This window comes from Amblyomma mixtum, chromosome 7 (assembly GCF_055824585.1).
Source record: "Amblyomma mixtum isolate Tamu chromosome 7, ASM5582458v1, whole genome shotgun sequence".
Classification (NCBI taxonomy): Eukaryota; Metazoa; Arthropoda; class Arachnida; order Ixodida; family Ixodidae; genus Amblyomma; species Amblyomma mixtum.
Window position 1 is genome coordinate 117,418,670 of NC_143018.1, and position 16,165 is coordinate 117,434,834.

The 16,165-nt window shown below is 46.7% G+C and overlaps 1 protein-coding gene across 1 annotated transcript; it reads right to left on the reverse strand.

Annotated features, from left to right (window-relative positions):
- Positions 1–651: 651 nt before the first annotated feature.
- On the reverse strand, positions 652–1,608 carry LOC149337298 (uncharacterized). The gene has a single exon (XM_089554383.1). The coding sequence runs from the start codon at positions 1,606–1,608 to the stop codon at positions 871–873; it is 738 nt and encodes a 245-aa protein (XP_089410509.1). The 3' UTR covers positions 652–870.
- Positions 1,609–16,165: the final 14,557 nt, after the last annotated feature.

The following is a 16,165-nucleotide window of genomic DNA, read 5'->3' on the forward strand; positions in this document are numbered from 1 at the left end:
ATACAACGCATAGTCCGAAAAAACACGTTGCTTCTTGGAGAACAAAGGCACACGTACAATATGCGTTGCCTGAAAACTGTATGCTATCGAATAGTTGTGTAATTAAAAAGCAAGGGAAAATAACTAAAATGCTTTTAAAAATGAACAATTAAAAACAAAAACGGTGCTTTCAAATTCTAACCGCGTAAGTAGTCTCAAGTGCCCTCCGAAATATTTGCTTTATATCTCCTGCAGTATACAAACTTCTACACTTCGGATCAAAATCGAAGCACTGATGCTGTGTCCAGATCTAAAATATCGCAGCAATACAATGCAGCAATACGCATCGAGGGATAAAAAATAAAAGGTGCGAAATCGTGCACTAATCTCCCTGCATTAGAAACCAAGCCGTAGAGTATGGATGTACGTCTGATTTTACGAACAATGCGTCTCACGTCACGACTCGTCAAGGATGCTTATTTATCTTCTAAGGCGCATTGTACTGGACTCTAGCGACAAGTATATTCTTGACATTGGCGCGGCCATCTGAAGATTTCACTGCCCATGACCTGACACGTGCTCTCTGAGGTCCTCTCTATTTGAACTTGTGAATGAGCACAGGGTACAGCGATAGACCTCTTCGCTAGCGTGAGTCTGCATATGACACTTTAAAGCATCTCGTCTAGTCGCTGCAAAAGCGCATAGGTCACACTTGAAGTGTCATTCCCCAGTGTGAATTCGCTTGTGCCGATTTACGCTTGAAGAGGCTGCACTTGTGAAAGGGCACATATTGCACTTGAAGGGTTTCTCGCCAGTGTGCGTACGCTTATGTACAGTGAGGTAGCTGGAGCTTGCAGCTGCAAAAGAGCATATGTCGCAATTGAAGGGTTTCTAGCCAGTATGCTTTCGCTTGTGCTTGGCGAGATGGGAAGAGTGCGTAGCTGTAAAAGCGCACAGGTCGCACTTGTATGGTTTTTCGCCGGTGTGCGTACGCTTATGTATAATGAGGCTGCTGGAGCTTGCAGTCGCAAAAGAGCACATTTCGCATTTGTACGGTTTTTCGCCGGTGTGCGTACGCTTGTGTACATTGAGGCTGCTAGACCTGGTAGCTGTAAAAGCGCACAGGTCGCACTTGTACGGTTTTTCGCCGGTGTGCGTACGCTTATGTACAGTGAGGTTGCTGGAGATTGCAGTCGTAAAAGCACACATGTCGCACTTGAACGTTTTTTCCCCAGTGTGCGTACGCTTGTGTACATTGAGGCTGCTAGACCTGGCAGCTGTAAAAGCGCACAGGTCGCACTTGTACGGTTTTTCGCCGGTGTGCGTACGCTTATGTACAGTGAGGTTGCTGGAGATTGCAGTCGCAAAAGAGCACATGTCGCATTTGAAGGGTTTCTCGCCAGTATGCTTCCGCTTGTGCACAGCTAGAGTGGAAGAATGCGCAGTTGAAAAAGCACACATGTCGCACTTGTACGGTTTTTCGCCGGTGTGCGTACGCTTATGTATAGTGACGGTGCTGGAGCTTGCAGCTGCAAAAGAGCACATGTCGCATTTGAAGGGTTTGTCGCCAGTATGCTTCCGCTTGTGTACAGTTGAAGTGGAAGAATGCGCAGTTGAAAAAGCACACATGTCGCACGTGAACGGTTTTTCCCCTCTGTGTGTGCGCTTGTGTCGAGTTAAGATACTAGAGACATTTCTTGAGTCTGCAGCTGTTGAAGCACACGTGTCACGATCGAAGGGGCTTTCGCCAGTGTCCATACTTTCCTGAGGAGTGACATTTGTCCAGTCTGCAGCTGTAGAAGGACCAGTGTCTGGATTGAAGGGGCTTTCGCCAGTGTCCATACTATCGTGTAGAGTGACACATCTAGGCTCTGCAGGTGCAAAGTGACCCGTGTCGCAATTTAAGGGGCTTCCGCCAGTGCGCATTTTATATTGTGGAGTGACGTTTCTCGAGTCTGCAGCTGTAGAAGGACTCGTGTTGAGATTTAAGGGGCTTTCGCAAGTGTGCGTACGTTCATGCCGAGTTAGCATTGCAGAGTCTTCAGCTGTAACAGGCCGTATAGCGCTCTCATATGGTCGTCCTTCTCGCACATCCCTCTTACGTTCACATATCGCAAACACCGCTGCGTCCTCGGAACATTTAAATGACTCTCCTCCTGTCTCAGGGTGCATGTGCCTCGTGACATCGGCAAAGTTCGCTGAAGCGTAGCCGCAGGAGGGGCAGCTGAACACATCTTCTTTCAATGCAGGTGTCTGCTGCTCGAAGGAATTCTGTTCCATGAGTGGATATGGCGCTAGGGGTCTCTTCTGGTAGTGCTCACCACCCTCCCACGATGGTTGTTGTCCGCAAACGAGCCCAGAACACAGCTTCTGTCGTAGTAGTCAGGAAAGCACACCGCTACTGCAAATAAAGTTAATAGAATGCGTGGCATTAGGGAAACTCATTTTTTTAGCCGACTTACTTACTCCGTATTATTTTCTTGAAATGGTTCAAGCATGCCAGATTGTTGGCATGCTTGGCAATAAGTCTTGCAAAGATTGATGCTAAAATAACATACAGGAGTTGAAGATTTTCCGCAAATGCACGAAGTCAACATCTCAAGCAATTGAATTGAATTATTTCCCCAGTGTCACATGGGTACTCGACTAGCTGCAAGAGCAGCTAGTCAAGTGCTTCAACCTCTATAGAGTGTGGCAGCAGACAGCAGTGTTAAAATATAAGCACGCTGATACAAAACATAGAGATCAAAACAAGTCAGTCATCCCTGCATTTTGAGGCAGCAAACAAAAACGCAGAAAAAGAATGAAGACACATGTACGCGAAAATAAAGGGAAGAAAAAAATCAGTTTGAATGTAGTTACAGGAGTGCAATCAATTTCAGAGTGATTTGCCGAAATTTCAGCAATGCTCATATCAACAGCGTTTAGTGTTTTCGAAGTACGTGGCAATGTGTTTTTAATACTTTATGTCCATATGTAGCAAACGTTTTAATATATCAGTGTTCAAGGTGTCTGCTGTGGGATTGACGACTGTTAGTACGAAGGTCTTCTAAGTGGCGGGGGTGGTTGGCATTAATCCGAAAGGATTTCTTGCGTCAAGAGTGATTAATCAAAGGATAATAATTGAACGAAGTAACTAAATGGTTGAATTAGTAAATTACTGATAAAAATTGAAGTATCTTAATTGAATCGACGAATCAGTTGTTGCAGATATATATAAACTGTAAAGAGGAAGATGATCAGCAGTCTTCTTTTTTTATTCGAGAAGTCTGCCATGAGGCATAAGTTGAGAAAAGGGAAAGTGGAATGTAGGGCACAGAAGTCGGAGCAGCAGAACCGGCGCGAGACGCGAGACGAGACGACGACGATCGGCCGCTGAAGCAGCAGAGCCGACGCGCGGCGCGAGACGAGAGCGTGAACTGTTCTGGGACCGGACCTGTCCTTGCCCGCTCTAACCGGCCTTCACAACTGTCAGTAAAGGCCGTTACATCTTGGTAGAGATGCGGGGTAACCTCCACCAATTAACAATTAATTCAATTCCATTCAAATCACTCAAATCAAGTAAACGAATTTAATCAATTATTGGGCGAATAAATAACCGACCTAAATAGTGACTTACATCACACGCGGATGACTTAATTACTGAATAATGAATTAGTACTTCGGTGTGCTTACTACACGCTCTAGCAACAAGACATGTGAACATGTGATAGAACCGAATCAGGGGCATTAAGAGAAATGCTTTCCCATTATTGCACCTAAGAAAACATAAATTCACCTGTGGTATTTTTTCGAACTAGGTATGTTCTGTAAGTGTCAAGCAGTCTGAAGTGTTAAGCCAAGATATTTAGACTATACTGATCAAAAAGCTCGGCTGTGTGGGCGAAGAAACTCTGGATACATATTGCACGTAAAACTTTCTCCTGAAGCAGATAAATCTTGTTCTCAAAATCTAGTGGTTGTTGCCAACACAAGCTAGCAGTAAGTCAGGTGGGATAAAGATATAGATTTACACAACAGAAGTTCCACATTAGATATATATAGACGTCTATTCCGATTTGTAATGCGTGTGATACGAGAAAGCTTTGTTATTGCGGTTACATAATCGTCCCAACTCAAATGACTCGTAAAGTGGACGCCTAGCACACGAATGCTTCCCACAGCATCAATTAGTTCTCAGTCTAAGTGTAGATCAGATACAAAGGTAAGAACTAGACTCTGCAGGAGTCTAGTTCAGAAGTGCACTCAAGAAAGCTTCCAAAATTGTGCCCATAGAGCATCATCCACCGTATGCTTATGTACGCTGTTTGTACAGCGTGTTAAAGCAGCTCTGATACTGCACCCAATGTAGGCAGCGTGATCCATGACGTTGTGCTGGGAGAAACCACAATGTGTGGTGAAGTTTATCGTTCACATCTTTTGAAGCGGTCGCTTCACTACATGAAGTCTCGGGTTGAGATCGCCGTGCATTGCCGATTACCTTCAATAATCAGCCAAGGTCAAACCTTCTGTTTAAGTTTGGAGAACAGGCGGATGGTCAATGGTAAGACGAATGGTCAAACAATTGGTCATGTCAAGGGTCAAGGTCAAGAGCCAAGATGAATGAGATTTCAAGGTGAATTCAAGTCAAGATCAGCAAGTAAACAAGAAACTTGGGCTAGTTGGTGCTGGGACACTGCCCCGTCTGCTTCTCTGTATATGGTCGAGGTTAAGCTGGGGACGCCAAGGTCAAGTCAAGGTCAGCCAAAGTTTGGTCAGATGATCGACTTTGGGCTTGCCGAACAGCCTAAACGTGGCGTTTACCTGATAGGGCTTGCCTTCACGCCAACTTTAACATAGTACATGACAGGAGCGCCGGCGCGCCTGCGAAAAAAATTACCGGTGCCTTAGATTTGGTTAAATCTACTGAGAGGCGAGAACTTCACGAAGGTTTAGCCTCGAAAAGTGTTTTTATGCTGTTTGTTGAGCATTTCTTTGGTATTTTACAAGCTAAGCCATCGTGAACGTGTTTTGTGGTTTAGGGGGGTTTAAGGTCCCAAAGCGACTCAGGCTATGAGGGGCGTCGTAGTGAAGGGCTCCGGAAATTTCGACCACCTGGGAATCTAACGTGCACTGACATCGCACAGTACATGAGCCTCTAGAATTCGCCTCCATCAAAATTCGACTGCCGCGGCCGGGAGCAAACCCGCCTCTTTAGGTTCAGCAGCCAAGTGCCATAACCATTGAGCCACCGCGGCGGCTTCAGAAACCATCGTGTAGCTACCGCTTCTCACTCGGGTTAACCAAAGCTAAAGCACCGTTAATTTTTTGTAATGTTCTAGGCTTATAATTTAAGTGATCAGCGTCGTTTGAAGCTGCCGTTTGACCGCGTGGAACCTGCGAATTTCCATCGTGCGATATCAGGGAAGGCAATCAGCTAAGCTGTCTTGTTATGCACAAATAATTTTAGAATAGGAGATTTTCCAAGCAGGAATGAATTCTATGCTTGAACAAAGCACAGGGTGAAGAAGCCGTGCTTTTATGTACTCAACGAGACATTGTTTGCAGGGGGCATAGAGTCGCTCCTGTGTGGAATGGCTATGAGATAGCTTCGAAGATGGCATAGTGATCACCATATTTAGAGCCTGCGTCGACAGGAACTCGGCAAAGGAAATTCTTTTCGGGTGATTGCGCCCAGACTTTTAAACTATAATGACGAAGGATATTCGGAGTCGTATACCTTCAGCGAGCGAGGTAGCCTCAGTGGTCTTTCAAATTAGAAAAACAACGTAACTCCTGATGGTCGCCGACATCCTCAAATTGCCTTCTTTACAGGCAAGGGTGGAATTTCTATGTATAGAAGATGATCGTGGGACACTATTTTCCAGTAGTTGAACAGTCGCCATCTGCCTCTCATTCCAAACTGCTCACATAGGGGATTACTCGCTCTAGTCCTTCCTTAGATTGAATGAGCAAGGTGTCAAGTTTCAAGGTACCTGTGTCAGTAATAATGAGGGCTTCGGCTTCTTCATTAAAGTGATGGTGGTGGTGGTGGTGGTGAAAAATTATCTGAAAGCCGAAAAAAAACTGCCGACGATTAAGTTACTTCCTAATGCGAAGTTTGAGTGCAGTTCATCACTTGTTTCCGCTTTCCGACACATTGAGGCAGAGAATTCGGGCAAGACATGTATGTACAATTCCAGACGGTTTTTTTTTTTTTTTCAGGCGCATTCCTTCTTCAGGAAGCACTCCACTCACAGTTCTTGAATGTCATGAAGGAAGCTTTGTGGTCGGAGAAATGAATATATGCTCGACTTGCTGCAGCAATGCCTGGTTCTCAAAGACGAGGTCTATGCAAGTATTTCGCGACGTTGTCACAGCCGTGGGAGGTGTAACGAGTGAGGGGAACCGGCTATTCTCTCGCATAAGTGGTAAGAAATTCCTGTTTGTCTTTATATGTGCTCCAAAGTCCCAACTAACCCTGGCAGGCGGCAGTTATTGGTTGATCGCGAGAATTCGGTCACCGTTGTCAGCGCTAACGCATGCAGCCCACATCTCTCTCTCTCTCTCTCATCACCCCACGTACCCATAAGCGCGATTCAGGCTTCTGCTCACCCAGGGAGCCAGTTATGCGCACTTCCTTTCCTTAAAATCGCACAACGTTGCCAATGCCAACGCATGCAGCGCACATCTGTCACTACCGCCGCGTAGCTTAAAGCACGATTAAGGTCTCCACTGTCCCAGGAGGGCAGTTATGTGCCCTTCATTTGCTTTGCAAGCTCCCACTCCGTTGGTTTTGCAGCGTTAAGCGCTACTAAGGCGTCTACTGGTGGTGTCAACGGACAACGGCGACGCCGCGACAATGACCCTTTACGAACCGGTGTGCATCGAAAATTCCAAACGCCTTCCTTGTCGGCCGGATTCGGGAAAATATGAAATAGCGACTGTCGTTCCTTGGCCGGATCCCACTTTGTCCTTGCTGACAACGGAGGACAAGTTCAGATAGGCGAAGCGGAACCTTTCTGGCGTTATCTTAACTCCATAAAACATGATTGCCTCTATCACTTCCTTTAGCCTCGTTGGGCGTTCGTCAAAACTACTCGGTGAGAATATAGCGTCGTCTAAAAGGAAAGTCCGTCGAAAGGGAGATGTGCTTGTGCCTAAGCTCACTGATTTTTTACGTTCAGTCAGGAAGCCTATGCCCTCGATAAGGTCCTGGGAACACAGCCGCAAGACAACAAAGGTCGCAGGGCAAGTAACTACGTCCGTTCACCACCACTAAAGCAAAACTTGGTCCTTAAAGGGCAACGTCGTCGGTTTTAGAAATCTCAGAACTTTCATAGGTCGAACGTGGGAAACTTACAGCTAATGCATCCGAAATCCTTCTGGGCTAGCAGTTGAAATGCTGACGTAATCGCCAATTAAAATGCCGATGGAATTCAAGCTTCTCCGTAGCACACAGCGCCAAGTGGGAGGGCGCATGATGACGTCATCGATGGTACCTGTGCTATCAGCAAGGAATGAAACTGAAGAAGACAACTAAAGCACGGACTGCAAACTATGCTGCTCTTAGCCTGGGAAGCTGAATACTAGCTCCTGCTATTTGAATTTCTAATACACGAAGACTCTTCTTTAGAAGTGTTATTCAACCGCACTTGTATTTCCAATCCAGTAGCTAATACGTTGTTTTTGTGTTGCCAACTGAGTTTTCTTGTTCGCGTTTCATTCGTCGCTTACAGTACATTTCCAACGCGTAAGCGTTTTCTTTGAATGAGAAAGCCAACGGCACTGAAGGCGAATGGCAGCATTAAGAGTAGCGCTGCAGGTTTTGGTTGACGGCAGCGGTAATTTGAAATATTACGGCGGAAGCCTTTAATGCCTCATCGTTGTAAGGAGGAGTTGTCGACAGAAATGTCACGCTTTTCAATTGGACGAAATGGTCGCGACGTCACAGTGCGCTAATTTCAAACGGGGCCAATTGTATTTTGGCTAGTCACCATGCAACCAATTGAAGGGATCGTATAGTGATGCTCCAACGAAGTGGAACTGAGTTTAGTTGCTTAATTAACCAATTAGCCTAATTAAGCTTTCTAGTTAGACCAGATAAATAAATAAAACCGAAAAGGAATTTGGTCGAGTTCGGGAACCGAACCAGGGTCTCTGGAGTGCGAGACGAGCACGCTAACCATTCCGCCATGCCAGCTCCATGGTATAGGACGAACAAAGGCGCGTCTAGTGAATACGGTGTCTTCGTTCATTCCCATCTTCCTCCATTCCCTTACGGCGAGGTTCAGGTGTCCACTAAGATATGCGAGAAAGATACATTTCCTTTCCTCAAAAACCAATTTACCGACGAGCAAGGCGCAGAGCCGAACGGGGGATGGCGTTCTATGGACTCCCTGGAAGCGTTGCAAGGCACTGTCGCGTTCCGTTGTTAGAGGCGTAGCTTAACATCTTAACCACACGTCAGTGACACAAGCAGCAACACTGCGGTGAAAGCTTCCGCCTCACCGCACATTAGGTCAGCAAAGTGCCCCCTGAATTTTTTCCCTTCCGTGACGTCGCACGGACTTTGCCCGCACATCGCTGGCGCATTGAGGAGAAGCCCAAAAATCAATCGCCGATCACGTCGCTAATTTAATACAAGCGCAAAAAACACTTGGCACGTTTTACCTACAGTCTATACGGAGTTGAATCCTTGAATACCGCGGAATTCTCAAAAAGTGATGCAGTTGCCATCTAATGCGTAATAAGGGGCCTTCAAGCTTTGTGGATTCGGGGTCCGCCGTGAATATAGATGACTTTAATCATGACGGCTGCAGGCAGTCCGCTGATGGCAGTGTCGCTTCTCTTGTCTACCAGGTAGGTAAGTTTACTGCCATGGAAAACCTCTTAACGTTTCAGTTGTTTTAGCACTGAATCAATTCTGCCGATAAGTTTTTACTTGCAATGAAATATTCTCGGCATGCTTTGTTTTTCACTTACTGTGGCGCTAAAGGCCAGCTACGGATTGTCGATGGTTGCCTTAGAAATGCACGCTGGCCTCCGAGTAAGGTCAGTGCTCCTTAGCGTATCGAGATATGGCTCGGGCAAGTCGTCGTACTTTTTATCGTTCGCGTCATTTGAGACTCATCTCGGCAATTTCGGGCTCAACATCGTATGTGGAGTCGTCTCAGCGGAATCCGATGTCGTCATGCGTTTTCCTCTGTGAAGAATCTTGGAAACTTTGCCTGCCTCGGGACCCGCAAATGACGCAAGCCTGTATCTCGGTCCGCCGAGAATGCTGCAGCATCCGCTCTCGTGACGCATTTCACCAAGCGAATTCGAACCGAATCACTGCCGCAAGACGTCGCACGAGCAGTTTGGAGCTAAAGTGACTATTTGGAGAGCCCGGAGGTCCGCTTTAAACAAATGTGTTCGCAACAGAAGCGCGTGCCCGATAGCCTCGAACTCTACTCGTGGCGACACGCGGCGGCCGCTTTCGTAAACAAACCGGAAATGGGGGTGTATCCTTCGGCTTGCCGTGAGCAGGCAAGGCGGCATAATCCTTTCCACCACGTTGCTAAAAGCAGCCGTCGCGTATTGCCACAAGTAGGGCTCGAGGCTATCTGCCACACGCTCCCGTTTTGACGCTCATAAACTTCATTTCTGTACTTAACATTCTGGCGGAAGCGATAGTATCTAGCACATTTTACGATCGTTGAAGAACACAACCGACCGCTGCTCTCAGCCGCGCTAAATTTAAAGCTTTCAAATGAGCTTTCAACGTAAGGTCCAAATGCTAGGGCTACTATCTCGCAAGATGCTGAAGCAGCAGCGCGTAACTGCGATAATTCGAGATAAAAGCCGCCACGGTGGCTCAGTGGTCATGGCGCTCGGGTGCTGACCCGAAAGACATGGGTTCGATCCCGGCCGTAGTGGTCTAATTTCGATGGAGAGGGAATTCTGGAGGCCGGTGTATTGTGCGATGTCAGTGCATGCTAAAGAACCCCAAGTGGTGGAAATTTCCGGAGCCCTTCACTACGGCATCACCATAGCCAGAGTCGCCTTGGGACGTTAAACCCCAATAAACAATTTAAAGATAAATATGGCGGTGCTGCGCGTCACGAAGTTGTGAATCCCCGCACCTAGGTTTTGAACTAATAAACGTTACAAAATTTCACGGTAAAATAAACGATGCACTAACAACGGTGCATCCTCTTTCATCTGTTCACTTCGCGCTCTAGAATTCGACCAGCCGCAGCTAAACATATACGCCGAATTTGCATCACCTGAAGCAGTTCGCTGACTGACTGCTGAAGCACCAATTTTAGGTGAGATAATGCATATTTCAGGAACCTTCCACATCTATTACCTCATCGGACTCCTCGGGAATATTCTGTGCAGAGAATGCGATGTTTTATGGAGGCTCTCTGGCTGTATACAAACGCGTGCTGCTAGTATGGGGCAGGTAGGAAAGCGTGCTGCTTTCCGCCACATACGCACAAAAAACCCCAACCGAGCGAAGTGCAAGAAAACACACGTACTCACGTAGGGTCTCCCTGTTGTTGCGTCGTCGGCGTCCCTGTCCTAAGTCGTCATTCAAGGCAGAGTGGGCGCTGCACAGCAAGGTAGAGGGGCTTGAGTTGGCTGCCTGTGGAGCGTATGAACACGTCGCGAGAGTGGAATTAAGCAATACTAAGCTGAACCAAAGCAATTATTTCATATGACCTGAAATACATATTTGCGCTGAAAATATAGCTACAACGCTACCCGGGCACAAAAGACAGGAGGCGCACAATGCGTAAAAGACTCACACTGGGTCTCCCTAGAGCTGGGTCTTCGGCGTTCACGTCCTTCTAGGTCATTCAGTGTAAAGTGGACACTGTGCAGCGTGCTACAACTGCGTCACTAAGCAGCCAGTGTAGCAGCTCGACGCCGTCGCAAGTCTTAAAAAGTTATCTGGTTCTCTGCTGCACCCCGTACTGTTTGTGTGAAAACCACGCCCCCACTCTCTCAAGTTTTTATTGTGGCGCCATCATGTGGCAGGCGCGAGGAACAAAGCTGCGCAGTTTATTATTTTCTTATTTTTTATATTCAATTCTGCCCACCCCCTTTTAGTAGCCAAGGTAGGAACGGGTATGCAAGGTGTACAAATGAATCGTCTATGACAGATAACAACAAGAAAAGAAAGGAAACGGGCATACAAATTGCTGCGCAAGAAACCAGCCTACAAACAAAAATAAAAAAACGCCGCTTTTACATGCAGGGCAGGAAGCATCAAAATCATCCTTTCCGAGAATGAAACTAAGCACATAAAACTTACTGGCGTGACCCGACTGCAGATAAAAATGCTTTGGTCGATGATAGGGTGGTCACATCCTGAGTAACCAGTTCTAATAGGCTATCGGACTTGGAAAGAACGACATGTTGCATTGTTTCTGCACTGAGGAACTGCAATTTCTTTGTCATGGTCGTACCCATGGCCATTCGTGTTCTGCTATACCGCATACAAGACTGAAATTCTTTTTTCTTATTTTGTATGGTAATTGAAGATGGCGAAGAACATTATCAAGTGATGTATTTTTCGACAAGATTGAAAGGTGTGCAATACCTACACCGGTCTTCAGTAGGCACGGCATATAAATCCTCAGTGCTCTTTGTTTTAACCCCAGCACCACTCCTTAGACTTCTAACGTCCCTTTTCGTATGTGGATCCCACGCCAAATCTACATGACGTTGTGGACAAGTAAATACTCTTCTGAAAGCTAATATAATCTCATTCAACACTGCGAAGCGGAGAGTGAAGGCGATAAAAAAAAATTATGGGGCCGCTTAACGCAACTTAAGCGGGCGATGCGATAGCGCTGTGTTCTGGGTCGGGTCCAATACGCACGAATAGAAGTTGATGAAGACGGCGACATCCGAAGCACAGAGATTGGCAAGCATGTGCAGGGCAGATCGGCACATGAGACTGCCAGTTGAACACGCGGGATGTATAGATGCGGCGATGGCGTACTGGTCTAATGCAGGGGCTACTGAAGCAGTACTGTAAGTGCCGCCGTCGGTTCGAAATGGAATTTTTATTTCTCTGTTTATCACATCCACATCCCCCCCTGACACACTGACGCCCTCGCCCAGCTTGTCCTCTCGTAGAGTGATGTCGACACTGCCGCAGCATCCCATCTCCTTCGGAGTGATGGATTTTGAAATTTCACTCTATCCTGTGATTGGTTCTTTGATGTCACATGACCTTGATGATGTCAAAACTCTGTCGACCAATCACTGGATTTCGTGACAGAGGACGCCAGGTTTTTGCCTCGAAGACAGCTTAACCGCTATCGCATAATAGACACAGTAGCACTAAGTTTAATGAAAGCATTTAGCGCATGCAACATGGGATATAGGAAAGTTGTCGAGCGCCGTTAAAATAGTCCGACCGAGGTTCTTCCGACGAGGGGACACGTGTGCGAAAAGTGAATGCGATTCACTGCGACGCACTGTTGCGAACGGCACCGCAACGACCGATCGCAGCTCGCCGCCTGCGTTCAACCGGACAGATGGCAACGACGGACCGAGCGCGCCGTGTCGCATCGACAAGCTACAACAGCCAATGGAAGCGCGGCGAGCGTCACTGCCATGATGACGTAGGGCGCGCTTCTCGGGGCCGAAAAGTTTATAAAGAGCAGACACTAAGCTAAATCTAGCCCCAGGAACTGTGTAATCGGTTGTTTTTATGCCATCCGTTTAGTAGCGCTACCACTGCCGGCGCGCGCGTGGGTACCCCATGCGCGCTGGCGACGGGGCAAACAAGGGGCAGACGAAGGAGGACCAGACCAGGGTTGCCGCTGGGGGCCACATTGCATCAGTTGGGTACTTTACAACCCCATCTAGCGATGAAAATTTCAGGTTGACTCCCTGGCCACTATTAAGTATTATTTTGGCGCGCCATTTCTTTTAGTAACTGCATGTATATACGCTAGCAAGCAAGCGTAAAAATGACCAATTATTTTTTAGCTTTGCTCTCGTAATATCCAATGCGCCCACGCGTTCTCCCTGTCCGGGAGGGGGGCGGGGGGGGGGGGTGATGTCGACGGCAGATGTGAATAGCAAACTTGGAGAGCACCTTCAGAAACCCCTAATCTCTTTATTTGCGATAAAGAAAGCCTCACGTGTACCTTTTTTCGAAGCTCGACAGAAAGTCCGCTAAATAAAAAAAAATCATGCGACTTGCGCATTCGTGCGCCACTATTGTACTGCTCTCAATCCTGGCTTGACTGAACGAAATCAGCTGCTGGTATGGCGCGACGGCCCCATTGCTCCGGCAGGTCGGTATGTCGACGGTGGTTGGGACGCCCGCGCGAGCCAGACTGCAGGCGTGACGGCGCAAGTGGCGCCGCAAGGCCTGCTGAATCTGCTGAATCGGCCGGCATGTTAACCGGCAACTACTGGTGTTGTTGCTTTTCGCTATGACTTACCTTGCTTCGACGATAAAGTTTAAGCTGCCATTCAGCCTAGTTATTGAGATACGCTCTCGATTCTGGAGCACTCGAGCCTAATGGGACTTCAAGCTGCACTGCTACCGTCTGCAACTGCCCGAAACGTAACACAAACGCTTGAAACGAAAGAAAAATAGATTTGGAGCTTTGTCGCGATGTTTTATGAACTTAAATGATGTAACACAAGAGTTTATATTAAATTTACAAGTTTTTTTAAACATTAGAAGTCATGTGATGAAAAATATTCTTGCTCGAACGGTTTGTAGTCAACATTGCCTTGACTAGACGGCGCCACTGTTTTGCGTTTCTTGTTTCACTTTATTTCAATTTCTGGACTATTTTTGATGGTGAAAATAAGCGCTGTTGTATAACTGATTTAAAAGACTCACAAATATTATATTTTGACATGTTAGCGGCAATGGCGACCATTAGAATGACCTTTCGCCGCCATGTCAAGCAGATAGCGTTTAACGTTTTCAGAACTCTATATTAAAACTGACTGTGGGGATAAGTTGCTTGCGGCATGCTAACGCATTTTAAGAACGCTATACTCGAACTCTCTATTGTTTTTCCCAAACTGCGCTGCATTGCAAGCAGTTCCGCTGAGCGCTCCGGCCGCCTGGACCGGCGTCAGGAACTGCTCATTTGGCTTCGGCCTGCCAGCATGTGTGACGAAGTAGTTTCGCATTGACTCTTATACTGGGACGCAACGCTTTTTGTCGTTTCTGACAGCGGCAACGTGAACAAAAATTACCTCTGCCAAACTATACGCTGTATTTTAGCAGCTTAGACAGAGCACGTCTGCCCCACCGGTCGGTGCCGAAACTACGCAGTTAGCAAATGCGCGCCATGGCATGCCTGCCGTTTCGACGCGGGTGTTTTGTGACCCCAATAACGCATAATTTGTTTCAATTCATTGTTGGTCAACATGTAAAAGAAGGGTAAACGTGTCGAACGTAAGCTGTCCGTATGTACGGGAGTGCGCTTTTTAAAAAAGACTACCGGAGAAAAGGTGACGCTTTACCATTCACATGACCCATATTGTCTAGATGATTGCTGGTACAACAGTAGGAAAGAAAAAGTACCCTTATACTTTATTAAAAACGGAAGAACACTGTTTCCAGATACAAACTCTCAATGCACACACAGTCTATATCACACAAGGTTAGAAATGGAAGCTTGTCTCGCACTGAGGACTTAGTTGATCGCGTTATGTCCTTTCTTCGTATGGCAGATTTGATCTGCTAAAGACCCTGGATATTGGTGCTCTTTTTCCTGCTCTGTCTTTTTAAAATCGATGTCTATTAACTGTTCCTATACTCCTTGCTTGCTCAGGTCATGAGCACTCCGCTGTGGCCATTGCCTGCTTTGCTGACTCTGCGATACTGCAGTTGCTGGCTAATGAGTCTTAAGCTTCTTCGGCGCTTGGCGAACAAGGCATTTTTGTCGTCGTTTCATTTCTTGGTGCTGGCCCCTGTTTTTGTGTGCTTATCGGAGGGTGGAGATTTTTTTGTCCAAGATCTTTGTGTTATAGTAATATGTCCTTCAATCCTGCGCATATTAATGGTGTTTTTTTTGCAAACACCACGCAATCTCGGGGCTATGGTGGAATTCCCTCAGTGGAAGAAAACTAGCGAAGTCCTAGAATCTTGCAATTTAGTAGTTTTTAGCATCTATAAATAACATCCTTAAGTACCATGTTAAGGCGATGGCTGATCTTGCTTCGACGAAAAAGTGTGGCAAATGTATCACCGCTTTTTTTTACACAGGGTCGATTCTGGTCGTTTCTCCACTTCATACTTTGACCAAACTGTTTCTCATTAATATAATAATCTATTTTGTGCTTTTTATGTAATAATAACGACAAAAAAGAAGTCAAAACACGTGATGAGGACATCATCATCGCACCCTAACAGACATCTGTAGGGGCAAATAACAACCAAGGCACGGACCACGAGGGCCGGGCACCTATCAGTTGCCGCCTGTGTCTTGGCCAATCCCCCGCAGTGGGCATGCGCCATTATCTAGAGGACAACAACAACAACCGTTCATAGTTCCGGTAGCTGCTCCCAGGACCGACGTTGCTACAAGGTGTACAGTATTCCAGACACCAAGACAGCGGGATCCACTGTGAGTTGGTTCTGCAGAAGGCGCTGTAAGGCGTTGAGCTGCGGCCAGGATTTCTTTTGAGACAGGCCCACTGCCTCGGTATTGTGGAGGATGGACGCCTTGAGAATGCGCTTCTTATGTGGACACGAGCAAAGAAAGCCCTTCATTGCACTTCATGCTCCCTTTGTCGACCATTCTAGGTGTCTGCTGGAACAGAGAGAGAGCGGAGCCATGGCGGAATCAACGGCAGCTCTTTGGATATCGGATGGCAAGGTAAAAAAAAAAAAATCTCTGGTGCTGACCTTATAACTGTGTTGCTAGAAATCGGTAGCTTTTCGAATGCAGTAGGGCCTACTATCAGTGAAATCGAAACGATGGGAAGACATCAAGTGTCTAGTGGCATTGTGTTTTACTAAAAGCTTCAAGTATTGTCCGTACCTCTCAAAGCAGAAGCATATACATAATAACGTAGTTGAAGGATCCCAGCAACTACTTTGTTATAGCCGTAGCTTCATTATAGGCCGTGTTGTAGGTCGTTATAGGCCGTGGAATCGTCATTCCTTGTCATATCCATTATTACATTATAAATCTTTTCATAATAACGAGTCTCGAACGCTACC

Bases quoted from the DNA above. Each gene is read 5' to 3' on its own strand.
- LOC149337298 (XM_089554383.1), bottom strand. From the start codon at position 1,608: ATGTGTGCTTTTTCAACTGCGCATTCTTCCACTTCAACTGTACACAAG.